Genomic DNA, 23,232 nt, shown 5'->3' on the forward strand with positions numbered 1-23,232 from the left:
ACAAGCAGATACACTTAGACTCTTGTGGGATCCCAGCTCTAGGGTCTGGGAGGACAGATCATTCACTTGATGTGCGGGTTATATCAGCATCCCCCTTCTGCTGTCAATATCTTCCCCTTTACTTAAGAGACTTTGAGTAGGTTTTTGTGCCTTGCAAATAAGCAATCCCTGACAAAAAGATCCATTTCCTCATCTGTATAAATGAGGAAGGGTTTTCAAATCATGTACCATGGAGCTCAAGTTGTCACAGGGGCTTGTGAGCGGGGTGAAGACATAACAAAAAAGAACATCTCCTGGTCCTGTGAGCCCACTTCCACTCTGGCCCCTATTACATGGTGGGCTTTTGTTAGGAATTTCACTCACATAAGTTCTATTTAAAAAAATGAAAATTATTCCTACTCTTCCAGCTCTTACACTGTATAACTAACTCACCGTGTAAATCCATTATTATTTATCTTTTGTGATAGTACAACTTCAACTTACGAGGGAGATCTGAAATCATTTCCCAGGTCATGTGCTGGGGTACGTGCCAGTTGTTATGGCCGGATCATCACAAGCCTCAAGCTTCAATTCCTGGTTCTCTGACTCTCAGAAAACCTTGTCCAGTGAGTCACTCCCTGGTTCAGTCGAGGTGCAGGAGGGGGCATTGTTTCTAAGAAGACCAACAGCTTCCTCATCATTACCATTTTGGCACCTATGCTCCTTTCCCTTTTCCTCTTTCTTCAGTGTTGTTCTAAATACAAACATTTTGCTGAGGAAGCCTCATTTCAGTGGGGTCATGCCTCTGGGTGAGGGATTAGTGAGCTCAGGTGATCTCATCAGTCTCTTCCAGTTGAATAATTTTATAGCTGCATGAACCGACAACTTGTCCTTGGCACAGTTCAAAGGGGTATCCATTAATAATTCTGGGAATGTCACATACTCACTGGCAATAACTGTGAGGCCTCCTTGACCAGCTGAAGTAATGGAATTAGCTGAGAAGAAGAAGGTAGTGGACTTTAGCCTCAGGTCATGTGTAATGGTCACAAGTCAGTGATTTATTAATTTATTCAAGCATAGGATTATTTTCAACAAATAAGAGATCAAATAATTTATTACCTCTTCAAAGGGGCTCTTGAAGACATCTGGAAAAACTGGCATAAAAAAGGAGAACCTAACATTAAATCCAAACTGGAAATTTTCTAACACTTTTACCTTGAAGACCAGTTTTAGAAAAAGCAGCTATTATATCTTGTTCATGTTCTTGGAAAAAAATTCTAGCATTAATGTTACCAATTAAAATTACATATTTTTGTTATTAATTCAAATGTTTAAGTTTAGAGATCCCATGCTCATTAGGCCACAATTTCTTACAGGCTTCCTTTGAAGTCTATGGTCTGAAAATCAGATCAGAATCACAAATTTCTTTTTTATTGTCTTAAAACAACATTAAATGTGACTCATTATTAAAATAATAAAAGACATCATTTTCATAGTTTTATTTTTTTAACTGAAGATTATAAGATCCCTATAGAGCAATGCTTAAAGAAAATAAACCCCAGCAGCCTTCATTTTGAGCAGAAAGGAAGCTCTGTTTGAGTAAGGAAGGCACTGGTCTCCTGGCCAGCAGTTTTCTAGGTGTTCTTTGTGCTCCAGGGAGACCCTGTGTGACTGTTCTCCATGACTGTGTTAAAAAAACACCTTATCAAAGGAGCAGAGAAATACCTTCCTTTTTCTTTTCACTGCCACAAACTATATGTGTTTCATAATTATATTTGTATATGCTGAAACAAAAAAAACACACGGCATTCCTTAACAACTGTGTTTTGTAAACAGCATACAATGCACAGAATACTCATTCTGTTTTTGCTATGGTTAAAAATCTGCTTCTCCTGTAGAATTCCCTATCCTGTTTAATGGCATCATTCTCTAAGTCATTCAGGCTAATAGAATTCTAAAAGTCCCATCCTAAGCCTTTCTTCTTCTCACTTCTCATGGCCTATTGGTCATGAGTTCCTGGAAATTCAATCTTCCTACCATGTTTCATTAGCTCTCCTCTTTTATCCATCCCCCCTCTGCAACAACCTCTGTTTGGGAACTTAGTGCCTCTGTCCTGGGATACTGCTGTTGTCTACTTTGATATTCTTCCAGCCTTCCAACTTGCCTTCACCCTTTGTACCACTGCTCCCACGGCCCCTGACCCCTATCAGATCTATCTCCTGGATAGTCTATAGATAAATCTTTCTAAATTGCAAATATGATCATGTTAAGCTCCCATTTAAAGTTTTTCAGTGACTTCCCTATTCCCTAGAGAACAAAGTCCAAATTTAGTTTCATGTCATACAATGAACTTGTTGATCTGTCTGGCCTGTGTCCCTACCTAATCTGGTATTTCCTTCACCTGCTCTATTCCTGAATGTTAGTCCTTCCAATATATTCCATCCCATCATTTTACACCTCCATGCTTCTCACTATGCTACCTATCTTCCCATTCTAGCTGAAGGACACCTGCTTATACTTTAATCCCCAGCTCAAATAGTTCTTTTTTGGATCAACCTCACAGCTTCCTGACTTTGCCCTTCTAAACAGAGCTGGTCATTCCCTCTTTAGTGATACCAGTAAGCTAGAATTCATTGCTGTACTAAAATTTGTCTTCCCTATGAGACTGTGAGTAGGAACTAGGTCATTTCTATCTTGATATATCCTCTGTCTAGCACTGGGCCTGGTATATGGGAGGTGCTTTATACATTTTCATTGAGTAACAGGAAATCTAAGCTTGTACTAGAATATAATATTTATTCTTTTTAAGACAAATTTTATAGTTTTCTTCTGCTCATAACAATATTACCCAACAATTCTTAAAAATTCAGAAAAGATACAAAGAGTGAATGGTCTAGTTTTCAACAGCCCCTGAGTACAAATTGAATCTAGATGTTTTTGTGCTTTACTTCTAAGGCCCTTGTAGACTCCCTTTCTCCTATCACTGGGAATTCTGTGTTTCAGAATAGGTCTGTTGTCACTTATTACCATGGCTAACAGAGACAGGACTTCAGTGACCAAGCCAGAACTCAGATGTTGTCTCTACATTGACGTGCCACTTCAGGTTGGAACCCCGTTCCCAAGCTGCAGCCTCAATGCTATCTTAGTGCCAGGAAGGTTGAAAGTCGAGTTCTCCCTCTTAGAACTGGAGATGCTAACATTTTGCCATCTTGCAATGCAGTTGGGAATGCAGGTACTTGACTGCTGCATAGCAGAGCTGGTTGACTATGGTATGACATGTGTCAAGCTTAGTTAAGTGCTCCCATAGTTACATCTCCTTGCTGAATCTGATTTGCAATTCTAGAACCCCAGGGCTTCGGACCAGCAGGAACCCAGCCACACAGCAGGAGGTGAGCGAGTGAAGCTTCATCTGCCGCTCCCCATCACTCCCCATCACTCGCGTTACTGCCTGAACCATCCCCACCCCCAACTGGTCCATGGAAAAATTGTCTTCCATGAAAACGGTCCCTGGTGCCAAAAAGATTGGGGACCGCTGGTCTACTCTATTTCCAGTTGTGTACCCTAAACACTATCTGCAGACATGTATCTATACATCTGAATCCCAATAGTGTATAAAATTCAAATTTATGCTCCAGAAGGCTCCTTAGCCCCCGTGTAATAATGAATAATCATCCTTTGTAATAGAACAAAAAGTAAAAAAACTGAACTCCACTCAGTGAATGTTCTAATTGTTTTTCCTAATTTGTACCATTAGTATTAGCTCTATTATCTTTAATCATAATAAATAATTTATCTGTATAAAAGACAAGGTTTGCGTTAGTTTTGCTAATTATGGAAGACCTCTGAAGTATAGTTGGTTGGGTTAGCAAGCCCTGATAGTTGATGTATAGTTTGCTCTCTGATGACCTGGTTCATGGTATGCTTTGGCCAAGGTATTAAGGTAAGTTCAACCGAGTTGTACATAACTCAGATGTAGAAAACTGAATTTACCTTTTCTCCTGGAAAACCTGAGTTTTATTTTGCCTGGATGTGTATCTGATCTTATTCTATTGCTTTACTTGTGTAGTCATAAGCCATGTGTTTTTTGAGATGGGTGTTCCATTATGGGAAAATGAAAGTTCTTTAACAACAGTCATAAACATTGGATATACTAGTGTGGTAGATTCAGATAATAACTTTAAAAAATATTGAAGTATAGTTGATTTACAGTGTTGTATTAATTACTGCTGTACAGCAAAGTTATTCAGTTATATATATATATAATTTTTTTAATATATATTCTTTTCCATTACGGTTTATCATAGGGTATTTTTTTTTTAATGGGAGTTTTTTTTTTTTTTAAACATATCTTGGATATGACCCCTTTGTAGCAATATTCTCTCCCACCCTGTAGCTTGCATTTTCACTCTCTTAATGGTATCTTTTGACAACTGTTTATTTAGTTCAATTTATCAAACTTTTCCTTAAAATCATAGGGTATTGAATATAGTTCTCTGTTCTATACAGTAGGACCTTTTAATTTGTCCATTCTATATAAAAAAGCTTACATCTGCTAACCCCAACCTCCCACTTCATCCCTCCCCCAACCCCATCCCCCTTGGCAATTAGTAGTCTGTTCTCTATGTCTGTGATTCTGTTTCTGTTTCCTAGATAGTTCATTTGTGTCATATTTTATATTCCACATATAAGTGATATCATATGGTGTTTGTCTTCCTCTTTTTGACTTACTTCACTTAGTATGATAATCTCTAGTTGCATCCATGTTGCTGTAAATGGCATTATTTTGTTCTTTTTTATGGCTGAGTAGTATCCCATTGTATATATGTACCACATCTTCTTTATCCATTTATCTCTCGATGGACATTTAGGTTGTTTCCATGTCTTGGCCATTGTAAATAGTGCTGCAATGAACACTGGGGTGCATGTATCTTTTTGAATTATAGTTTTGTCCAAATATATGCCCAGGAATAGGATTGCTGGATCATATGGCAATTCTATTTTTAGTTTTCTGAGGAACCTCCATACTGTTTTCCACAGTGGCTGCACCAACTTATATTCCCACCAACAGTGTAGGAGGGTTCCCTTTTCTCCACACCCTCTCCAGCATTTGTTATTTGTAGACTTTTTAATGATGCCCATTCTGACTGGTGTGAGGTGGTACCGCATTGTAGTTTTGATTTGCATTTCTCTAATAATTAGCAATGTTGAGCATTTTTTCATGTGCCTATTGGCCATCAGATAATATCTTTTTTTCATGGTTCGTGATAACTTTTAAGGAGTGGCAAGGACTGGTATTTCAAGGGCTTTTATTATTTATAATGCTATGTAGTCTGACAAATGAGATATGATTATTTTTTATGCTCAGCTTTACTAAACATAGAGAATGTGATAAAGGTTATTTAACTTCTCGCTTTGAAACACATCTGCAAGGAAATACACATATTTCAAACATTACCCATAAACAAAGAGATAGGTTAAGATCCTCAAGTGGTCATTTTATTAAACAAATACAAATTTGAAGTGTTTATGATAAAATATATCAATATTGGACAAAAATGTGTGTAAACAGCAATTCTACAACTGGGAAGACATCTTAGTTTTGTTAATGTTGGTGACATCCTCCCAACCATGTCTAATCTTCAGTATCTTCTTTCTCAAGCATGGCAGGAGTAGTATGGCTTTGCATATCAGGACAACAGTCGGAAGGAAAACAGCTATCATAAAATTTGGAGGTGTATACCATACAAATTGTTTTATATCTACCCATTTATTCCAGGCAAAAACCAATGCATGTATTGTGCCCAGCAGAAGGGAAACAATTCCTAGTTTGCTCTGCAAAAGAAAAAAGAATTATCTTGGTGAGATTGGTTCATTTAGAGTTTATTCCATCCTATATCATCTAGATCTGTTTTGTTGCTTGGAAATTCTTCCATTCATCTCCATTTGTTTTCCTATTACGTTTCTCGACAATGTCCACTCATATTTCCACTCTTTTTACGTGTGGGTAATGCCTTTGTCTCCAGGCTATCTAAGTTGAGAAAATTCACAACCATTCTCCTTTTGGTCTCAGAAAATCGATAACATTGCCTTCCCTTTCTCCATACCTTGTTCTTCTCTCTTATGACATTTATTTTATGATGCTTTGTCTCTTGTGCATTTGCCTTAATTCTGCTTATCAAGAGACACCTAAACTCAGAGACTCTGTCTGACTCATCACAGGATCCCTGCAGAATCAACACAATGCTGTGCACATTTCAGGTGCTCAATAAATATTGGTGGGTTGACTGAAGATCAGTGCAAAAATCAACTTGATATTAGTGATCTTTATCAATTACAAAGGCAACTAAAGTGATTGTGATTTTGGTATATTAATACTAAAGTGAATGAGCTTGGTCTTTGTTAAAAAAAATCAAACATTTTGATAAAGTGGAAAAATACCAACAATTATTTCAATGTTTGAACGAAACATAGAGATATGGAGATGTGAAGAAAAATATCAGCTTGCATTGGGATACTTGGCACCATCCAGATAAAGTTACTTAAAAAGAATTGTTCAGGGCTTCCCTGGTGGCGCAGTGGTTGGGAGTCCGCCTGCCGATGCAGGGGACACGGGATCGTGCCCGGGTCTGGGAAGATCCCACATGCCGCGGAGCGGCTGGGCCCGTGAGCCATGGCCGCTGAGCCTGCGCGTCCGGAGCTTGTGCTCCGCAACGGGAGAGGCCACAGCAGTGAGAGGCCCGCGTACCGCAAAAAAAAAAAAAAGAATTGTTCACCTATGTAGTTTTATGGAATTCTGGCAATAGCTCTTCTAGATATCTTCTGACTTCTATTCACTTTACAGGAAATGTTCACTAGACTGTCAGAATGAATCCAACTCACAGTTATTCAGCAGTAAGCCCCAATGAATACAACCAAATAGCTAAGTTTATATTTTCAGATATAAATCTCCAAGGTAAATCATAAAGTAGCCAGTACTTAGATTGTAAATGAAAAGTTGCTAGGTCATTAATTGAAAAATATATGTAATTAGTTGAAGATTAATTTACCAAATGTGTATTGTATACATCTTATGGGCTAGGTGTTGTACACAGAGTGGAATGAGTTGGGTTGTCGAGATACAGCGCTTGAATTTGTAATTAAATCTGTAAAGTGATGCACAGCATATGTGTGACAGGCAGAGCAATGTAAGAAGAGAGTTATTTAATGAGGAACAGACAACTCCAATGGCTATCAAGCTAAACCTACAAAATCAGCAAATATTGCATCTGGAAAATGTGGCACCATCTCTAAACCACATTCAAATAATTCAGATGGAGACATTCTTTCCAGCTTAATCAGATGTCCTGATAAGGTGTCTGTTGGAGTACATGCATGGATGTGTACAAAGGATAGTGAGGATTAACTGACTTTGTGGGAATTTCCAAAGATGTCCACCCATAAAAGTTAAAGCTATGTATATAATTTTAAAAATCTTGGCAGCGCTTAGGACTGAATTAAGTTTAGTCCTTTGAATCTTGTCAGACCTGGATCCCATTGTTCTTTCTAGGGTATAATCTACCACTAGGAAGTTAACCTCAGTAAATCTGAGGCAGTTTTGAATTCCAGGAATATTGAGTAACTTCAAGTGAATAAGCTACATAAAATGTAACTTGGAAAAAGAAGCTTTTAAAATTAGATATTACAATACCTTTGGTAGATAAAACTCCATATTTCAAGGAGGAGAGTACAAAGCTGTGTAACTTAAAAGGCATGAATAAAATCAGAGGATAGGCCAAATTTTTTTTTTACTTTTGGAGAACTAAGAAAACAATATTGAATTTCTAAAATATCACATTTGTTGTTATTAGATAGACAGCTTTGTTCAAAGCTTGTCCAACAAGCTTCAAATGTTAGAAATAATATTTTTCTTTGAGTAATGCCTCTTATATATGTCTAGAAAACACCTCTCCTGTTTATCAGCAAGAGGGAAAAATGATAGGAGAGTACATTTTTAATTGGAACAAGTGTGAGATCTTTGCTATTGGAAAACCATCTATTATTTTTTTACGGGGTAAAGTCAATATACTTGAGGATATTATAAGCTTAAAAAGATTTACCTCTCTGAGGGACCAGAGTTTTTTTAATATATAATTTACCTGAATATAGTGAAATTCTCTCCATGTCAAAGAGTCGCTCACAGATGGAATAGATGTCACAGCCAACAGAGCCAGTATTGCAAGTGTCACAATTCCTAGAGACACATAAATTTCCATTCTCCAAACGTCATGCTCGATCCAGGCATCTTCTTTATTTTGTTGGACCTAAGAGAGGGTGAAAAGAGGAAGGAAAAAATGCAAACAACACTTGTTTCCAGTATAAGAACCTCCTTCTACGCTCCCTCTACTATGGAGGACCTGATGACTAGGGGCCTCCACAAATTTATGACTTTATTTTTGCATTTCTCTAAGAGAAATGACATAGGAGCTATTGATCTTTTTCCTTGAACACAAAATTTATATAATCTGTTTTATTAATTTACATAATAGTTATTTGTTGGTTAGAATTGTCATATGTGTGTATATATGGTAAATAAGCAGAAAATAGGAACAATTAGCATAAAAAAGAAATCTTCTGAGGGTGGTAGAAGATTGAAATGTGGCTCGGTCCATGAACAAAATACTTGTTTATGTTGTTAAAGTTGTAGTTTACTATTTTCAGCTTAGAAAACTTTCCTCAAAGTAGAATTATACAACCAAGCCCCAGTGAAGAGTTATAATAAAAAATTTTAAAAAGCAGATTACTTTCTCAACACAGGGTTTCAACAGAGGTTTGGGGTACTGATATTAAAATAAGAAACAGTTAATTTGTTAGGAGACTTAGACTTTTTAGTTTAGTGATATTGTCAGTAATGTCATCCTACCTGTTGATATGCCCAGTTTAGCAACTTGTATCTGTAGGATCGTCTCATTGGATAGGATAAGCTGTAAACTGCATGCAGTACAGCAAAAAAGAAACTGAGAAGACCAAATTGCTTTCTTGTTACCATCCACCTATCCAACCAATGTGGAAATTTCTTATACTTGGTTCCATTATGAAGCTGCACAACTGCTGCTATCACACCTGGCAAATAAACCAGTGCCAAGAGGGTGATGGAAACCATTGGCAAGACTTTGTTGATGACCAGGATTGGAATTTTATAAAAATACTGTTGATGGGAAGTTACAAAAGGGTGAATTATTTCCCTCAGAAGAGTGTAAAGAAAAGTCAGAGATGATACGATAGCAGCGACTTTAATTGGTAAACGCCACTTTGGAAAGAGTTCCTGTTTGTGCTGAAGCTCTGGGGGGCAATCAAATTCATCACAATGGGTTGTTTGGTGCAAGTGCAAAAGCACAGGTCCTTTCGGTGCACTGGTCTCTCTTGAATCCTTATTCTACAAAGGAAAGAAAATGAACATCTTAAAATTGAACAAAACAATGGGATGTCTCTCAAACTAATTACTTACTGCTCATTGTACGTATCAGTAAAAAGGGACATTTCGAACCTTGCTTTTGGATACTGGTTAGTGGAAGGTGGCATAGACTATGTGGCAATGATCAAAGGTATACTTAGTTATCCTACCTTACTGGAGGTTCTCCATAATTTCTGTTACTCATTTTTCTTTAAGTCAAAAGAAATACATGCTTCAGATACCTCCACTAGAGCTCAGACCATTGTGTTTCTATCTTGAAAGTGTAAAAGAATGAAATAATGCAACTGGGAAACAAAAACTGAAAAACTTTAAAAAAAATCCAGCAATCGTTGGTAAAAATAATAACACTTGTAAGTAGTCATAGTTGTATTTGTTTTATAATTTCTTTTGGTTACTGGACAACCCTCTGCAAACTCCATTCATTCAAGTACAAAGGAACAGGAATAATATAGTCATCACTATTAGATAAAAATATGTAATTTCCTTCTTGTAATCTTTTTTTAAATTAATGTTTATTGGAGTATAGTTGATTTACAATGTTGTGTTAGTTTCTGCTGTACAGCAAAGTGAATCAGTTATACATATATGTATATCCACCATTTTTTAGATTCTTTTCCCATAACGGTCATTACATTACAGAGTATTGAGTAGAGTTCCCTGTGCTATACAGTAGTTTCTTACTAGTTATCTATCTTATATATAGTAGTATGTATATGACAATCCCAATCTCCCAATTTATCCCTCCCCCCATCATGTAGTCTCATATTCATAAAATATCTCATTTGTATAAGTACTAATAGATGAATAGTCTATTAAAATGGTACAAAGGCTATATAAGTAGTTAAATCCCACAGGGATGATTTATTTCCTGAGAAAGTTATATTTCTTTACCCAGTTGCATTTCTAGGTAGTCAACAATTCAAAAGAAGTTTGCACTGAATATTACATCACTTCCCCAACTGACTGACATACCAGCAAATTAAAAAAAAAAAAAACCCTCAAAATAAGAACTTATAGCAGAGTGTTTCATATTGTGTTACTTTATGAATAAATTCACTTTCTCACCTAATATGTTATTCCTAATTTCTTATAGCTCTAGATGTAGACCCATAACATTTTAATGCTCAGAATGATGTTAGTGATTATCTTGTTCATTTCCTCATTTTATGCAGAGTGACTTTAATTCGCATAGTTCTCTATAATTTTTAGTGTTTAAAAATGACCTCTTGGGCTTCCCTGGTGGCGCAAGTGGTTGAGAGTCCGCCTGCCGATGCAGGGGACACGGGTTCGTGCCCCAGTCTGGGAAGATCCCACATGCCGTGGACCGGCTGGGCCCGTGAGCCATGGCCGCTGAGCCTGCGCGTCTGGAGCCTGTGCTCCGCAATGGGAGAGGCCACAACAGTGAGAGGCCCGCGTACCACAAAAAAAAAGAAAAAGAAAAAAAAAAAAATGACCTCTTGCCATTTGACTTTTACTTTCAGTAACAAATCACTATTACATCCAATGCTTTTTCCAGTTACTCCATTTAGAAGGGAGTTGAGCATTATACAGCTTCTGCCACCTCTGCATGTTAAAACAATCAATGGATATCAATTTTCTGGTTATGGGTGAAGAATCATGGAACAGCAAGTAAGACTTGAAAAATGAAAATGATTTTATTTTATGCACACTTATTTTAGACAGTATGTACTTGTACTACCTTATTTTTCCTATTAAGATAATTAAGATAAAATAAATACTTTCTGTTAAAACTGTAGTTGAGATCAGTTAGAAAGGTAAAAAGAGTTTGGAAGCAAAATTTTCCACCACTTGTTCAGTTAAATAATTTAGTAAGAAACATTTAATCTTGATGTGGGGCAAAAGTGTGACAAATGATTCTTATTCCAAAGTTGAATTTATTTAGTTAAACAGTGAATCATCAATTAACTTGATGATCTCTTGGTAAACTACCATGGAGCCTATGAAAAAAACAGTTTACAAAACTACTGTTATATGGGCATTAATGACTTTTTCAAAAAACTTAGACCCACAGAATGTTAGAAAGAGTTGGAAGGGCTTTGGAGATGATCTGGTCCAACTCTCTCACTTTATAGGTAAACCAAGACCCAGGATTTTCAGTAACTTACTCAAGGTTATTCAGCTAAGTCCATGACAGTCAAGGTACAACTCCTCTCATAGCCCACACTGCCCTTTAGCCATCACAGTATCAGTGCCAGGAATCAGAGTAAAGATATCAGCAGACTAGGGTGAAAATCACTTTTATAACACTAGGAGATATGGAACAGCATTTGAATTATTTATAGATTTTAATTAATTAATTAATATTATTATTTTACCAAATAACCATCTTCTTCTCGATTTCTCCTGGACTTCATTTTCCAAAGTTCTTCTTGGTTTGTGATGTCTTGTCTGCTCTCCATTAATTCTGTAAAATAGTATGGCCTCAGCCACCTGTGCAAATAAAAATAATTATCTTCTTCACATCTATGCTATTTATGATATTAATGTTTGATAGGGCAATATGAAAAATTTACTCATATAAGGGCTAGAGTGGCAGATAAAGTGCAATTTAAAATATAGACTGATTGACTCATTTAACCTCACATTATAATCTATAAGAATTCAAACAAGGGCCCTTGTGTCAATAGTGTTTTTCTTTGTCCAACTATCAGTGCAATGAATGACCCAGGTGTCTATATGGAATTCAAAGGGTCAGATGTTGCCTTTTATTTTAGGAGACTTTAACTCCAGGTGCTCATTCGGAGGAAAGTCAACTCCCCTCAAAGGTAAATAGAATTAGGAATGTAGTTTTTTGAGAATAACAATGTTGTCAGTGGAGGTTGGAGTTTGCTGATATAAGATTATATTTCAGGAAGTTGTGTTTAATAGACTTTTGGGGTTGACACTGGAATCTGAAATAATGGTGAAATGATTTTATGGGGAAATGTACTCTGAGTTTCAGAAAATGAACAGAATAGACACTCTCGGTAAGGTGAATGCTGATAGCAGCACAAAGGACTGAAAGGTTGTGTTTTAGGAGTGCCATTTTCCCATCGGAGTCACAGCCTGGTTTTTGTTGATAAGACAAGCGTTGCTAGCATATTTAAATATGCTAGCATATTAACCCTGTGGAAATTATTTTGTCACACTTCCTGCCCGATAAAAGAATCTTTTCCTTAACACTGTCCACAGATCCTCATTTGGGCTTGGTGTAACATTTTTTAGGAAAGGGAAACATATGATGTCACAACATTATTCACTGTTTTATTAGTTCTAAATTTATTTCCAGAGGAATACATTGCCAATTTATTCTTTATGAAATCCAGTAAGAAAACAGATTAGATATATAACCATTTGATTGACAGAAACATTCCAAGTGTTTCTGAATTTTAGACCATCTGTAATACTTTATTAAGTGGAAAGTTGTTTCTAGCAGTTTAAAACACTTAAAACATTCTCCAACTTTTAAAGGTTTGATCTTCACAGAGAATAAAGAGGAGTCATCTTTACATAATGCCAACATGTGCCTTTGTTGAAGTGCTCTAAGAACATTTTCCATACGTTACTTATTTCAAAATTTCACAATATTCATGCTGAGAATATTTTTTTTTGGTCCGCCCACATTCTTTCCCCACTATTTTATGATCTAAAACATTTCCTCCATCCAGAGAAATGCCCTCCTTTGGCCACAGAAGTGGGCATATGACTCAGTCTTGACTAATGACAGTTCTCTATTCTGCTCATCACACTGATTGGCTTAGGGATGGCATACAACTCTAGTCGAACCAATTAGAGTCCTTCTCTGATGTTTATATTTGGAAATGAAAGATAAAGAGAAGATGTCTTTAATATTCTGTTATATTGGGATGATAGAAGCCTACCGTGCTTTCTTCTACACGCTGTAAGGAGGAAGATGTCTTCAAAAGGATAGAAGAAAGCCGACACACAGAAGCCTAAGCAAGAAATGGGGAAAGACACAGAAGAGTCCTGGCCTATTTAAATATTTAGAGTTTCTGAGACCAGATCCTGAATTTTTCAGTTACACAAGCCAATACAATCCCTATTTTGCTTAAGTTAGTTTGAGTAAGGTGTATATCACTGGCATTTGAAAGAGTTCTGAGTAAAGCCTATGCCAATCTTCAAGTATCTATGAACTCTAATCTATGACAGACATTGAGGAGGAAAAAGAGAAATGAGATTTCGTGTCTGCTCTGGAGGGGTTTTACAGTCTATCTGCTTAAGAAGTATTATTCCAAATCATTTGGTGATTTAACCAACATTATTAATATAGTAATTTGGGGGTGTGAATATGACTAGGAATACAAGTTTTACTTACTGTAATCAAATACAAGAAATAATTCACCATGCTTGGGAGATGTGTTAACTGTGAGTTTCAGGATGGCAGAGATGTTAACATACAAATCTACACTTTTTCAATATTAAGTCATTAACTATACTGTGAACAACCAGGTAGGCAGTGGGAATATAAAGTTAAATGACATGGAGACTCTGCTTTCAAAAAGCTTAAAGTCTAGGAGAGAAGGCAGACATTTCAAGAACTGACTGCATGGTAGTGCAATGCATCGGAAAGGAAGACAAAGTTTCATGGACAGATGGTGGCGTGGGAAGGGTGAGGGCTCTCTTCAGGACCTGGTCCTGGAGCATCTAGCAAGTTGGTAGTATTTGCTGATTGAGGGCCACTTTGCACAGAATCTGGGTGAAAAGCCAGAGTGGCCCTGGAGAGGTATCCAACCATTCGTCCGCATGGTAGGGAGACCATACTGAAGAGCAAAGCCAAGGAAAAACCCCGGGCAGTTAGGGAGCTTGTTGACTGTGTCACCCACAGTCCACCTTGTACCCTGAAGCCAAGAAAATAAAATATCAGTCAAATAAAATATGTTGGTTTCCCTCAGACATTAACCAAATATATAATTTAAATTCTACAATAAAATCTTTTCATCAACAAAAACAACAGGAAACAGCACAGTATTCAGATGTTAGGAACGCCAGAATTTGATCCAAAGTTCTCTTTCGTCTCCATTAAAAAGCAAAGCCTATTTCTGATGTGACTGTTCCATTTTGCTGTACCAGGACCTGACGTTCCTGCTAAATATTGACACAGTCCAACTGACTTATGTTTATGTTGAAGAATTTGGAATATGAAGACACTCAATGACCGGGATACATGGTCAGTTGCATTGCATTTCCAAATCTTCTATACTTTTAACTGCAAACTTACTTTACCACATTTAACTATGAGAAGGGGAGATGTTTTTCTTCACTGGGCTGTGTTGTTAGGCCTTGCTTCCTTCGTGTGCTAAACGAATGACCTTTTATTCAATAAGGATTTTTTTTTTTTTTTTACAAAAAGAACAGAGTCAGGAATTTGCAAGTGTTCGTAAATTTTATGTCTACAAACTCCTTCCAGTGGATTTCACACCTGACACATATAAAGCCTTGATTGAATATTTGGAGGAAACCTGAATCCTAACTGAGATCCTGAAAGAGTCGGACTAATGTTCCAAGGACTTAAAATGAAAACTCTCTGTTACTAGGAAACTTGAAGAAGAGTTGCACGGTTTTAAGTAGTACGTACCAATCATTCATCAATACTATGCAAACTCGTGGCGATTTTGCCAAGTTGGAAAACTTGCCATCAGAACCCAACCTAAGGACAAACTTAATAACTCATCCTATCCCCTGAGTCCCCAGAGAAAAGGCTTTCCTGTGAGTCCCCGGCTCCCAGCCCCTGGACAAGCCACAATGGAGCGGTGTGCTCCGCGGAGAGCTCGCTGGAAAGCAGCGTGTCCCAGAGCAGCGCGCAAGAGGCAAACTGAGCTGCCCTCGCCCCGAAGCGCCACTGCTTCAGTCCTGGGAGGGCTCGCAACCCCCTCCACTCCTCCCGATGCTGGGAGCCGGTGCCCGGCCTCGCAGGGACACCGAGCGGCAGGGAACAAGCAGCGAGCCAGAACGATTCAAGGGACTCACCCTTCTCTCGGCGTGATCTGACGGTAAGTCGCGGCCGCAGCACCGGCCCGGAGGTGCCCAACCCCGCTCGGCGCCCGAACCTCCAGAGCGCGAGCCTGCTCTGCCTGGGGAGACTCCGCCTCCTTGTCAATTGTCCGTCCGGCGCCACCTGCCGGTGCCGGGCGTCCGCAGGGCTCCTGCTTGGCTGGACAGTCCTGGGAAGGTCCCAGAGCCGAACCTAGGATTTCCCTACGTAGCCATCCGGCCGCTCTCGGTTTTCTTTCAAAGAGCCCTGTCCTCTGTCTGAGGTCTGCTCTGCACCCTCTCGATCCTCTCGATATTCTCCTCTCCTCCTTTTCCCTCCCTGCCTCCCTCCCTTCCGTCCTTCTTCTCGCCTACTTTAATCTCCCAACTAATGAACATTCGTGCAATTCCTTAGAGCAGTGGTTCTCAAACTCTAACATGTATTTCCTGTAGGGCTCATTAAAACACCGATCTGTCGTGTCCACCCCCCTCCTCAAAACCCCTCTCCTCCACCTTGCCCACGTTTCCTGTTTAGTAGATCCGGGATGGGGCCTGAGATTCTGCATTTTCTAACGGTTCCTAGGTGATGCTGAAGCAGTCTCAGATCACACTGTGAGAGCTTAGCTAACTCATTTTAGAGCTTTAGCGCTTAGCGAGCTCATTTTAGAGCTTTAGAGCGTAGCTAACTCATTTTAAACTTCACAGCAGCTCTTTGAAGTGGCTGTAATTTACAATTTCCAAATCCGAATCTGAATCTCTGAATCTCTTTTGCCCCCTAAATTGTCGAAATCTTGTATCTTAAACCGCACAAACCCTGTCCCCTAGCTGAATAAGTCCTTAAACCCGACGTTCACTCCTTCCCTTCCCCACCTCTGATATTAAAGCCGCCTTCCCATACCCTAACCCCATCAAGCACTACAAACCTGAAGTTGAGTTACTGTCACTATTTAAAAGTTTAAGGTTGCTTTTAAAATATGAGGGGTATGGAGAAAGAGCGAATGTGAGCGAGGGATTTACTCCTCTGAGTTGGAACTAGCCTCAGGGTAGAGCGTCTGAGACCTGAATTGCAACGTCTGAGGATTTGGTGTATAACATCCCCAGAACTAATCTGATTAGGAAAAGTAAAGGAAAATAAACTCTCAACTGCATTTTCCTTTATTATCTTTTATTCATAGCTAGGGCCCCTAGGACTGTTCATATTTTAATATGTAATTTTCTGTAGTCATTGACTGTCCACAGGGTAATGTTAAAACCCCTTGAAGATTAATTTACCATGGACTGATGCCTTGCGGTAGAAATAGAATCCTACACTTTTTATTTCTAGCAAAACTAGAAAATAATCATTTTTAAAAGTTTTAGAAAAAAAATCTCTGTTTATAGAACAGATTATGAAAATTAAGACAAATTGCTAAATGTGTCTAAGCATTGTTGAATTTTAAAAATGATGATAGGTTTTAAATCATCAAACAAAACAATATGATTTTATTTTTTAAAATTTGATAGAACAAAGGTCATTCACTTTTTTATAATTTATTTTACATGTGATGAGGGCAAGGAAGTTAATATTATATTAATATAAGTTGGCTAACTGTAGCAAGCTTCACTTAAAACTGCTTTTCCTGTTTAATTAAAACATTTGGAATCAAACCCCAAATACTTCTGCTTTATAATTAGACCAATAATTTTATTTCCACACTTCTTCCGGAAGCTTTTTGGTTAAGTTTTTTAGTGAGGTGAATAAATATAGTATGTTTCAAAGGAAAATGATTGAAAATGTGAGTTTATTTACTAATTAGTTTGTAGAGTTTATAAAGGCAACAGAACATTGGATTAAAAAACCATAGTATTAAAGAACTTTGATTGAGTTATCAGGAGTTAGTATTGCAGACCAAATTTCTGCAATTTTTGCATATATGTGATCTGTGATTTGGGTATGAGATGAAGGAAAAGATTTTTTTTTTTTTTGAGAAATTCAAAGCCAAAGCATCTGAAAATGCTCTGAGTCAGCCTCTATAGCACGTACTTTATAAAACCAGTATGGCTTGTGGAAAACAACGCTATGCTATTGCAAATGTCGAAAAGCAGACTGCTAGTTTCGGTATGACTTGCGAGAACTAGAGGATTTTAAAATAGGAATTCAACTGTGAGTTACTAACCAATTTGGATCATTCAGAATATTTGTAATAAACTTAAACTCTAGCAAGAAAGCATATTAGCAAAACAGTTCTTCAATCTTATTTAGGGTCAAATACTAAACTAGTGATTTCACAGTAACATATCATGGGGAAAATATAATTTAGAATCCATGAGTACTTTTACTTGACCAAAAAGCAACCTAATCTTAGAATTTGATGGGACTGCCATTTAAGAGGTAAATGGAGTATAGTGGTGAGAGAGAGAAAAAATGATCACACTGTTAAAGTTAATCAAAATGATCAATAGACAGTAAATTGTGCACGGATGACAGGAACTGTATTTAGTTTTTCTCCTTCGGAAATCAGACTGACTCCTAAGGGCACAGTAATTCAAACAATGTTCAACGGTATTTCCAAGTCTACCTCTTACTGTATAACAATGGTCAGACTTATTTTAAGAGGAGGCAAAATTTACCTAAAGTTCATGGGGAAAGATTTTGTCCAAATGATTGTTTTAGCACAGACAAGGTAAAGCTCTACTGGCCTAATTTTCTGATTCTACTAGTCTTATATGATAAATTCTCTTCACTAGTTCAAGATCTTCTGGTAGACTAATGCTTAGAGTATGTGGTCAGTTAGCCCCCAATGTCAGTGGGTGAAAGTGGTTGGGGGCGGAAAGAATCCACCCCCAGGACTGGAGGTTTTTAAAAAATTCTTCCATGTATTTCCCCCCAGCTCAAGCCCTTTATTGCTTATTCACCAACACAGTTAACAGTCAACATCTGTTCTAGGCGGATTTTAAGAATTGGTGGTTTATTTCAAGGCTCACGGATCCATTTCTGCCCAAATACTGCTTAACTATGATGCTCAAAATTCTGTGACAGAATATATCCTATTGTCTTTAAATCTGTTGTAATCTTTGAAAAGGTACCTGCAAATGGCATCACATTAAGCCTTACCAGTTATTTACATCTTACTATCATCGAATATTTCAGTACTTTTTTGAAAGTATGTTCTGACAGAGAGAGTGAAGTATAAGGGTGTTGAAGATGGATACTGGAAGGCTGTGAAGGGGTTATACCTTAGGGAAAAACAGAAGCATTGGCGCCAAGAGAACAGATTTCACCACCTTCATAGTATTACTTAACTAGGCAATTTCTCCTTTCCCCACATCTCCATATCAAACGATACATATTGGTGAAAAAAAGTATCTTCTTTAAACCACTCTATCTTGGTCTCCTTTGTTATAGTAGCTTAGCCCATACCTGAGCTTGTTTGATATTATATTACAGCACTTTTCAGAATTAGCCTGTATTGGAGATTTTTATATGTGTTTCTTTTACCCTCATTAAACTGTGAGCTTTAAGAGAGCAGAGACCTTGCCGTTTTTACCTTTGTATCTCTTGTAATTTAGAGGTTGGTGGAACAGACTTGTATATGTTTGTGGAATGTGATTTTACCCCTGGAAATAATATGATGGAAAAGAATTTTTTTTCCTTTGTCTATTCAACCACTGATGGACACATAGCCATTCATCTATGTTTGCTATTTTTTTTTTTTTTTTTGCGGTACGCGGGCCTCTCACTGTTGTGGCCTCTCTCGTTGTGGAGCCCAGGCTCCAGCCACGGCTCATGGGCCCAGCTGCTCTGCGGCATGTGGGATCTTCCCGGACCGGGGCACAAACCCGTGTCCCCTGCATCGGCAGGCGGACTCTGAACCACTGCGCCACCAGGGAAGCCCTATGTTTGCTATTATAAATAATGATGCAGTGAACATGGAGGTGCAGATATCTTTTCAGCATAGTGATTTCATTTCCTTCAGGTATATACCCAGAAATGGAATTGCTGGATCATATGGTAGTTCTATTTTTAATTTATTTTTTATCCTGTTTCCATAGTGGCTGTACTAATTTACATTACCACCAACAATATATAAGGGTTCCCCTCTTCTCCATATCCTTGCCAGCTGGCATTTTTTTCTTACTCCAAGTTTAATCTTTTATCAGTTTGATTATGAAGTAATTTGGGGGAAGCCTTCCAGAAGACTATTTGAAATGTGAATTTACACTCAGCAAAGCTAATGACAAATCTCACCTTATTATCTTGAGATATTAGCTGAGGATACTGTATACATGCTATGTTGGGGATGTATACATGAATAGGGTGTGTGATCAATAGTGGGAGAAACCTTTGTTGGCAAAGGGGAACATGGAAAAATTCAGTAGGAGAAACAGGAGCCTCAGATACTTCTTCCTCTGCACTGTCTGTACAGTGTATTCAGCCTTCTTTGCTAGAGTGGAAACTGCTGGAGGGCAGGGATCATTTCTTTCCATTTGCCTCCTCAGACTTAGTAAGAACATAGTATATAGTGAAAAGTTGATAAATACCTATTGAATGAAGAGTACCTTGGGGAGAATTTAAGTTGGGGCACGTGGTCAACAATGTCAAGTACTATTAAAAGTCAAATAAAATAGGAAATAAAAAAGAGTCTGGGCTTCCCTGGTGGCGCAGTGGTTGAGAGTCTGCCTGCTGATGCAGGGGACACGGGTTCATGCCCCGATCTGGGAAGATCCCACATGCCGTGGAGCGGCTGGGCCCGTGAGCCATGGCCGCTGAGCCTGCGTGTCCGGAGCCTGTGCTCCACAACGGGAGAGGCCACAGCAGTGAGAGGCCCGCGTACCAAAAAAAAAAAAGAAAAAGAGTCTGTTGGGCACATGAAAAAAATGCTCAACATCACTAATCATCAGAAAAATGCAAATCAAAACCACAGTGAGATATCACCTCACACCTGTCAGAATGCCTGTCGTCAAAAAGACAACAAGTAATAAATGTTGATAAGGATGTAGAGAAAAGGGAACCCTAGTACACTGTCGGAATGTAAATTGGTGTAGCCACTATGGAAATCAGTATGGAGGTTCCTCGAAAATTAAAACTACCATATGATCCAGCAATTCCGCACCAGGATATATATCTGAAGAAAACAAAAACACTAATATGAAAAGATACATACACCCTGATGTTCACAGAAGAATTATTTACAGTAGCCAAGATATGGAAGCAACCTAAGTGTTGGTCAACAGATAAATGGATATAGAAGTTGTATATATTTTGGGTTGGCCAAAAAGTTCGTTCGGGACTTTCTGTATGATCTTACGGGAAAGATCTCTCTATCCACCATCTATCTATCTAATCTATCTATCTATCTATCATCTATAAAATAATTCATGGAGTCAAGACCAGCTGAAGGGATGGAGGGTAGGGACTTTGAGACTGCAAAAATCGAAGACTTGTTCCCTGCCTTCAAAGAGTACAATATTTATTTGGGAGAAATAGGGAGGCAAGATATATGAATAATTCAGTTCACTGGGGAAAAAAGTGCAAAGTCATTCAGAACCAAGTACTGAATAATAAAATAAAGGCTGGGGTGCCTAAAGTTCACAGAAGCATTGGAGCAATGATTTGGGCTCAGTTGGTGAGAGGAGATGTAATGGAAGAATGAATGTTTTGAACTTGGCCTTAGAAGAGTGAAAGATTTTTCTTTGGGGAAAAGAAAGGGAAAGACTTTGTTTTCTTTCCCAAACCAGAAGTAGCATATATGGATTACATTTTCCTTTGGTCTAGCAACATATTTATGTCCCAGAATTAGCTTTATAAATCTAGTAGTTTTCCTCCCCTTGACCTACTGCTTGTTTGAGTTAAGCAAAAGACTTCTAACACAGCGTATTGGATGTGATTCCTTAGTACTTCTGAAGGATTTCTCCTAGGCGAGCTCCTAAAGGTGTTAACCTTCTTCAGACCTCTAGCCCTTAGGAGAGAGCATGTCTCAGAGTAGCTGGAGCTCAAAGAAAACTTATTGAATTGAATTCTCCCACTCAGCTCTTGGTATAGGTCTGTCCTTAATCCTCTTCTGTATTCGGGTTAGTTTCCCCTGAAAGCCCTCATTTCTGTCTACACACTTCCATCCAGCTCTTTTCTGATCGTGTTTTAGTCAGTCGTGTAACACGCCTCTCTCTCGATTGATGGGCAGCTGCAGAATCCTTAAGGACATACCTTCACAGGGAGAGTGCATAGTTGGGATAAATCAATTAAAAACAGAGAGATAGGTTTGTGGACGACAGAGCAAGCTTTGTGCACTGTTTCTGTCTGAAACAGGGTAGAGTTTTTACAATCAAGGAACCTATTCATCTTTTCAGTATTTAAGGGGGGGCTTTGGAAAGGTCAGATTTCAAAGCTTCTGTGGAACTGGATTCAGTGGTGGGCTGCTGTGCTATGTGGCCACAAGGTGGCGCCAGAGCCCTGTTCAGTAAAAATGCACCGTTCAAGGGCCTCTGGCGCTGCTGCTTTCTGCTTACATTGTTTTAAGGACTTTCTCAAACTCACTGGAAAGATTCTGTACGTTCAGACTCACTTCTGTGTGTGTTCATCTTTCTGTCTATCATTCATGCGTTTGTTTTTGTGTATATATGTCCTTGAATCTTTGTATAATATCCTTTTTATCTATATTTACATCTGTACCTAATGTTTATTGAGTGTTTACAATATCAAGCATTTCACACAAATTATCTTCCCTTTATTGAGGTATAATTGTCATATAACATTATATCAATTTCAGGTGTACAACATAATGATTTGATATTTGTATATATTGCAAAATGATCACCACAATAAGTCTAGTTAACAACTGTCAAGTATAGTTACAAAATTGTTTTTCTTGTGATGAGAACTTTTAAGATCTCTCCAGCAGTACACAATACAGTATTATTAACTCTAGTCACCATGCTGTACTTTATATTACCATGGATTATTTATTTCATAACTGGAAGTTTGTATTTTTAAACACCCTTCACCCATTTTGGGTACTTCCTTTCCCCCCACCTCTGGCAACCACCAATTTGATTTCTCCTATCTGTGAGCTCATTTTTTTTTGGTTTTTTTAGATTCCACATGTAAGAGAGATCATTTGGTGTTTGTCTTTGTCTGTCTGACTTATTTCACTTAGCATAATGCCCAAGATCATCCATGTCACAAATGGCAAGATTTCATTATTTTTAATGGCTGAGTAATATTCCATATGTATGAGAGAGAGTGTGTGAGTGTGTGTGTGTGTGTGTGTGTGTGTGTGTGTATTAGATTTTCTTCATCCATTCTTCTGTCAATGGACACAGGTTGTTTCTGTATCTTGGCTATTTTAGATAATGCTGCAATGAACATGGGGGTGCATATATCTTTTTGAATTAGTGCTTTCTTTTTCTTCAGATAAATACCCAGAAGTGGAATTGCTCGATTATATGGTAGTGCTATTTTTAATTTTTTTGAGGAACCTCCATACTTTTTTTCCATAGTAGTTACACCAATTTATATTTCCACCAACAGTGCGTGAGCATTCCCTTTTCTCTACCTCCTCACCAACACTTATTTCTCATTTTTTTGGTAATAGCCATTCTAACAGGTGTGAGGTGGTATAAATTATCTTATTTAATCCTTATAAAACCTTTGAAAATAGGTACTTTTATCATTTGCAAATGAGGTAACTGGGGCTTAGAAAGGATAAATATAAATAACCTGCTCGAGGACACGAAGCCTTACCCTTTATACGTAATGCTTCTCATAGGTTAACTTTCACAGCATCTTTGTGAGTTTAAAGTATATGCATAGAGAAATAAGAGCAGTTCAAGTA

The 23,232-nt window shown here is 38.0% G+C and overlaps 1 protein-coding gene and 1 long non-coding RNA gene across 3 annotated transcripts in view; one reads left to right on the forward strand and one right to left on the reverse strand.

Moving 5' to 3' along the window:
* LOC137229088 (uncharacterized) overlaps positions 1-23,232 on the forward strand; it is a 388,100-nt gene that overhangs the window by 34,723 nt on the left and 330,145 nt on the right. The gene's annotated exons all lie outside the window — the stretch shown is intronic.
* STEAP1 (STEAP family member 1) lies at positions 5,450-15,827 on the reverse strand. Its single transcript, XM_067746485.1, has 5 exons — positions 15,419-15,827; positions 11,767-11,881; positions 8,879-9,391; positions 8,115-8,279; positions 5,450-5,811 (listed from the first exon to the last, which is right to left on the reverse strand). The coding sequence occupies exons 2-5, from the start codon at positions 11,848-11,850 to the stop codon at positions 5,554-5,556; spliced, it is 1,020 nt and encodes a 339-aa protein (XP_067602586.1). The 5' UTR covers positions 11,851-11,881; positions 15,419-15,827; the 3' UTR covers positions 5,450-5,553.

The sequence above is a fragment of the Pseudorca crassidens genome, chromosome 8, assembly GCF_039906515.1.
Source record: "Pseudorca crassidens isolate mPseCra1 chromosome 8, mPseCra1.hap1, whole genome shotgun sequence".
In the NCBI taxonomy this organism is placed as follows: Eukaryota; Metazoa; Chordata; class Mammalia; order Artiodactyla; family Delphinidae; genus Pseudorca; species Pseudorca crassidens.

Coding starts and splice junctions, on each gene's coding strand:
- STEAP1 (XM_067746485.1), bottom strand. CDS start 11,850: ATGGAGAGCAGACAAGACATCACAAACCAAGAAGAACTTTGGAAAATG. Junction 9,392..11,766: donor GAGAAGAAGATGGTTATTTG/GTAAAATAATAA, acceptor TTTCCTTTGTAG/AATAAGGATTCAAGAGAGAC. Junction 5,812..8,114: donor GAGAATTTCACTATATTCAG/GTAAATTATATA, acceptor TTTCTTTTGCAG/AGCAAACTAGGAATTGTTTC.